This window comes from Malus domestica, chromosome 13, assembly GCF_042453785.1.
Source record: "Malus domestica chromosome 13, GDT2T_hap1".
NCBI lineage: Eukaryota > Viridiplantae > Streptophyta > Magnoliopsida > Rosales > Rosaceae > Malus > Malus domestica.
In genome coordinates this window covers 4,741,903-4,747,902 of record NC_091673.1, presented here as the reverse complement: position 1 = coordinate 4,747,902, position 6,000 = coordinate 4,741,903, and the positions used below count along the sequence as shown (strand labels likewise).

The 6,000-nt window shown below is 39.2% G+C and overlaps 1 protein-coding gene across 2 annotated transcripts; it reads right to left on the bottom strand.

Annotated features, from left to right (window-relative positions):
- Positions 1 to 832: 832 nt before the first annotated feature.
- Positions 833 to 4,157, bottom strand: LOC103451817 (uncharacterized). 2 transcript variants are annotated; one of them, XM_070810259.1, is made up of 8 exons: positions 3,870 to 4,157; positions 3,443 to 3,733; positions 2,849 to 2,920; positions 2,233 to 2,297; positions 1,891 to 2,044; positions 1,693 to 1,785; positions 1,483 to 1,572; positions 833 to 1,255 (listed from the first exon to the last, which is right to left on the bottom strand). In XM_070810259.1, the coding sequence occupies exons 2-8, from the start codon at positions 3,707 to 3,709 to the stop codon at positions 1,121 to 1,123; spliced, it is 876 nt and encodes a 291-aa protein (XP_070666360.1). In that variant the 5' UTR covers positions 3,710 to 3,733; positions 3,870 to 4,157; the 3' UTR covers positions 833 to 1,120. The 2 variants fall into 2 exon arrangements, with proteins under 2 accessions (XP_070666360.1, XP_028947296.1); XM_029091463.2 differs by having other exon boundaries at positions 1,693 to 1,806; positions 3,870 to 4,114.
- Between the last annotated feature and the right edge of the window lie 1,843 nt (positions 4,158 to 6,000).

Sequence of the window (6,000 nt, the reverse complement as noted above, 5' to 3'; positions counted from 1 at the left end):
AATTCTATCAAAAATTTTGTTATGTGCTGATGTGACATATAAATATGTCATCAAGTCTAATTAAAAAAAAAAAGACAAATAGGTTTAATAATTAATAAAAAAGTTGTCAACCTAAAAACCTAGTCCCACAATCACCTCCGATCTCATTCCACATTCCTATACCTCCATCTATGGTAGCCTTTGCTGTCTATTCTTTAGAAAGAAAAAAAAAATCTCAATACACCCATCTTTACACACTTGGACACCCTTCACTGAATTGGGCTTGGATTGAGATCACCTTTGGTGACAGTTTGGACTCGCAACAACTTTTGTGACATCACTGTTAATATTTAGGCGATCAACATCGTCACAACCTTAATCTTGGAGAGCTTGTTGGGCTGGGCGCTCCCATGGTAAGAATACGTCTAGCATCATGTTTTGTACTAATTTCTAAAAAAATAATTTTAGGGACGGGGTCTATTTTTTCCTAGATCTCTTTTATTTAAAATATTATGAAATAGTAGGCAACGTGTTAGAAAAATGCATGTCATAACAAGCCTTGCTAGTTTACACTAGAATGCAAGGCATAACATGTGTTTGACACGGTAACGCGCCACTAGCATGTTGGTTATGACTTATGAAGAAGCTTCATAAGGTTAACTCAAATATATTGCATCTAATCATTTTCTAGTTTGTTTATCGAATTTTCATATTGCATTTCTAACAAATTTACCTCAAGGTTCTACAGATGTTTTAAGTCCCTCGCCGCAATCTTTCTATGTAACATCCTTGAGCTGAGGAAATATATTCAAGTCGAACAACCAACTGCTTTGAGCTACCCAACAAGTTGGAGTACCAAATCAATATTTTTTTTCTTTCTTTCTCTGGTTGGACGAAATTAATGTACATAAAACATACATGAAATACAGGACAACCAAAGATGGAACGAACCAAGACCTGCCCGACATAGCCTTTTTCCACAAGCAATTACAGCCTTCTCGCTTCTCCAATGTTTCACTTTTTTTTGTTCCATCATATTTTTTGACAAACGTAAACGTTTTCATTTATTGTTCACTACTTTCCGCTGAATCGCCCTCATCATGGCACGGGAAACTCTCTGGCATGTTGTTGGCTTCATAAATTAGGCAGTTTCTTGATGTGCAGTTTCTGGATGTGGAGTTCCGCTGGGTCCTGGTGCTACCGCAAATTGCAAACCCCTATGTTGCCCGGATTGAAGAACAAAAGCAACTTGGGCTGCTGCCATTGCTGCGGCCTCCTGTTTTTTCATATTACGATGAGAACAATAATGAGCAACAAAAATAAGCACAAATTCTATGTATCATGTTACAGTTTCCAAATCTACGATTATATCTTTACGACATTACTATGGAATAGACCAAGTGATTATTATGTAGCTACATCAGCCCAGCATGGTAAGAGCAGAGCCGGGAAAAAAAAAATTAAATAAATAAAAACCCCAACAGTGGATAAGATAATCCTGACCTGTCTTTGCTGTCGACGCTGCAAGATACTGATGGCCCAAGCCATAATATAGCAGGGCAGTAGAAAGCCAGCCGCTCTAAGCAAGAAAAGCTGCAAAGAACGACCAGTTTATCAGCCTCAATGAACCGCAAATCACATTCTTTCAATAATGCAACACCAATGCAACACCAGCAAGCATGTTGTAGAAAATGCAAATTCAAATCCACTTACAGAGAAAATGGCAGATGTGTCACTGTCATCCCCAGAGTCGGAGTCAGAAACCGAGGCCCTCAATGCATGCCGCAAGATTAGAAGGGCCATTAACTGCAAGATAAAAAACCAAAGCTGATTTACATCATACATGAGGAATAAGCATATGAGAAAAAATATGAATGTTTTCTGGTAAGTTTTGAAAATTATTTGGCTTACAATTAAGGCAGCTGAACGGAAGAAAGGAGCTCCACTACTACTTGAAGAATAATCATCATATTCAGTATCCATAAATTGACGCTCTGCCTCTGCAATTGACAAAATGCGTGGATCATCCAAACTCAAGGGAGTGCCAGAAAGTGTCCAGCCACCACTGCAAGAAACATCCATAGCCAAATATGAGTAAGGTAACTATAAGTCTATAAGGAATCTACATTGCCATTTATACAGTTTCATTCATAAACATGACAGAAGCATTAAGTAGCAAAGTTACCAAGATAATCAAGAGAAATCAGACACTTGAGTAAAACATGAACACATGTATAAGAAAATTTGACTCACCCAATTTCAATAGTAGTTTCATCAGATGGTGGACGAGGAGGTGCAGTGTAGCCAGGTTGGTAAGGCTGTACATAATGCAAAAGACCACGTATTAGAACGGAAAGAAATTTCATATCGCTTGGAAGGATTTCGAATTTTCAAAATAAATAAGATGGAAGAATAACAAATTCAAACAACTTCTCCATCTAACTTAAATACAAAACAGAACATGACCTACTTTTCCAAATTCTGAAGAAAATGTAAGCTATCTTTATAGCGTTAAATAGATACATGAAAAGCATAATGTGTATGAGAGATTTAAAAGTTATATGTACACAAATGACTTCTATTCACCCGCTCAAATTTAATTTTCTTAGGTAAACATGGCCCCATTGTATCACATCATTTAGGAAAAGGTCAAGGGTGATCCATCCCTTACCATGTCACCACATAAATTCAACTGTCATCCACTCATTACTAGTTTTTAATTCCTCATGACGCACAGCCGGCCAAGGATTCTAACAGGAAATTAGGAGTACATTTTTCAACAAATGAAAATTCCAGTAACCAAGGCAGTCGGAAAATCAAACGTAAGATTAGCGCCAATAATAGATGCAGAAAAATTCAAGAAGCATACCTGATGACAAATTTCACAAGTTATATCCCCTTTCTCATTGCACCAATACTGAACACATTTTCTATGAGCATACTGAAAAACAAATTAGAAAAACAGTAAGAAATCCATTGGAGACCCATATGATAAACAGATGTAAAACAAATTTCATCACTCACAATGCGATCAGACAAACACGAAAAACGAAGATAAGAAGACATGAATAGATGATTACTAAGCACTAGCTCATAGAAACAATACATGCTTTACAAATTCAACATTTTGGAATGCAACAATTCTGTTAATTACAAATTTACAATATTGATGAAAGAACTGCAAACAAGGATGGGCAAGACCGGTACTTTGAATACGAAATGTGAGACGGCATGTCCTAATGACTTAATGGATTCCACAAATTCAAATAAATAGCTAGGAAATTCTCCCATCCATGTCGAAATGCTCATACTTTCATTTGGGGACATTTCATTATACTCTCTCTGTCCCGAAAACTACACAGTAATTTACAAAATCGAAAACATGCCCTACAACCACCCAAATGAATTCAAATCCGTACCATTTTCAACAAAAAAAAAATCCAGAATGACGGCAAATTTATACCTTGAGGCTGCCACAACAGGCGCAAGGAGATTCCAAATTGCTAATGCTATCCTCATCCTGGCAAATGCGGCACTCCGCCGTCTGAATCAGCGGTTCCTCCTCATCCGCCTCCTCCGATGACGAACTCGAAGACGGCCCGGCAGCACCCCGTTCTGGCTCCGGTCCAGCCGGCTCAGGCACAGAACCAGCCTCAGCAGGCTCGGAAGGCGGCTGCGCTGCCATGGGCCGAAGGAGGCGGTCAACGTACAACACGAGGTGGTCACTCATTGCCGATTGCACAGAAAAACAGACCTAATCGAATTGAGCCAACACAAATTACCAACCAAACGAAACGAATTTGGGGTCAAATTAAAGCCCTCGAAAACCCGGGATCGCGCTGGACTGACACAGCGGATCGGAGGTTCCCGATTTGGGAGAAAAATCTTACCTCCGAGTAGGAGAGGAAAATCGAAAGCGCGTTAAGATAATCGAGAGAGAGAGAGAGAGAGAGAGGGAATTTCGTGAATTTTCTAATTGGAGTCGTCCGTTGGTTGTTAATTTGGATTTGCCCAAAATAGCCAAATGGCTACATATAGTGCCGGCTGTCTTGTCCTCGACTTCGCCGAACGACTAGAAGGGGTATTTTCGTCCTACTGATTTTTCGTTGCCGCGTAAAACGACCGGTTCCGCTCTGCACGATATACAACGACACTGACTTGGACAAATGAAGTTGCTTATCAATTACCATCGTCGTCATCGGACTCGTCACCATCACCGAATTTGGCAAATATGGGAATGTGTTGGGAAATTTACAAAAACTAATACATTGTAAAACACACTATAAATTTAAAAATATTGGATTCCATAACATGAAGAGCGTTTCTCGAACTTTCTAATGAAAATATAGTTTTAATTTATAATACTTCTGAATTTTCTCACGAAATGATCAAAAGCACTTTTGATTGTCAAAACCCGTTCTACCCCATCTACAAACAGTCTCAAACATACCATTGGAATTAGGTTAAAAGCCTAAACGGGTCTTTCACGTGCCCCTAATTTGGTTACTTTTTGTAACATTTTGCGAGTGTCATTAGGTTTGGAAGTTAATAGTTCAATCCAACTTTTGAACCGACCCTCAAGCCTACGTAACTCCAATCCTTCTATTGAAAATTGCCACCTTTGAAGGGTATCAAAATCATGCGTTTTTGTTTTCTAAACTTTGAGGTATCCCACACACTGAAAAGTAGACGAATTTTCAGTGGAGTGCAGAAGGGCCAAAGATATTTCAACCCATTTTTATTCACGGTCCAATGACACACTTCCTCTCAGAGCTTTCAATCAATAAATTATCCGTATTTTTTTACAGCTTCGTGCATCGAATCCAAGACCAAAGAGCAAACCTGACTTATAATTCTATCGCATTTCCATTAGACCACTTCCGTGGTTCAAAATCACGGTCTTAAATTTTGCAAACTTTGCTTTAAATTGTTCAAAATTGGAGGTGTAATGTAATAGTGAAGCTACGCTTTAATCAATTATTTCAACACACTTTAGGCTGTATAATTTGGGTCAGATTTAATTAATTAGGTGAGAATAGGATAACGCCCACAGATTCAAATTGGTAAAAGACCATTAATTTCCCTACGAAATGTTAATTAAATTATTAATTTCTTCTGCATGTTCTTCTTTTTGTCACACTCATACAGCTCAGAAGATACTCGTTCAAACAAAAATGGTAGGATTGGAGGCTTGGAGCCCAAAGAGACCAAGACCCTTTCGACTGAAAACGAGAGCTATCATGTTTCTCTCCCAAATTGTAGAAACATGTGGGAGAGAACATCAAACCAAACTACACGTCCACGACGTTGTTTTAAAAGCAATTGGAACAACATAACCACGGGCATACTTCGATTACTTGCATTGCCCGGATGGGAACAGAAAAAACCAGACCTTCAGGTATCGTTTGGTATGCAGAGCGGACGGGACGAAACGGAATGGGAGCAAAAATTTCTTCGGATGGAAACAGGGAGGAAGAAAGAGACGGAGAGGTTATAATTTTGTGTTCTACGGATGTGGAAAGAACCGTTTCAAGAGGGTGAGGCAAAACGAAAATTCATCCAAAATTCGTCCCGTGGAACAGCACGTTCCACCCGTTTTAAACGCACCAAACGTGGAACGAAACGCCTCGTCTCACTCCGTTCCGTCCCATCCCACGTACCAAACGGTACCTCAGGGACGCAACTCTTAGCTTTTGGTCTATTGACGCTTCTCTTTAAGGGCCGGACATTTAACATGGTCATGCTCTACGTGGTTTCTTAGTTTTCGAGTGAAAATGAGAAAGTTCATTTCCCCAAAATTTGAAATTCTGAAAAACCATAACCTCAGTCTTCAAATGGATCTCATGACATCAACAACTACAATTTTCAGTGAACATATACGTTCCCAGAGGCTTTCACTCGCTACAAACAGTCGAGAGAGCTGGTAATTCTTTCGTTAATCCAAACGAGACAATTGAATAACACGAAGCACATGAAAAGTAGAAACCCTGATGCAATGAAATAAGCTCGCGCTTCAGTAAC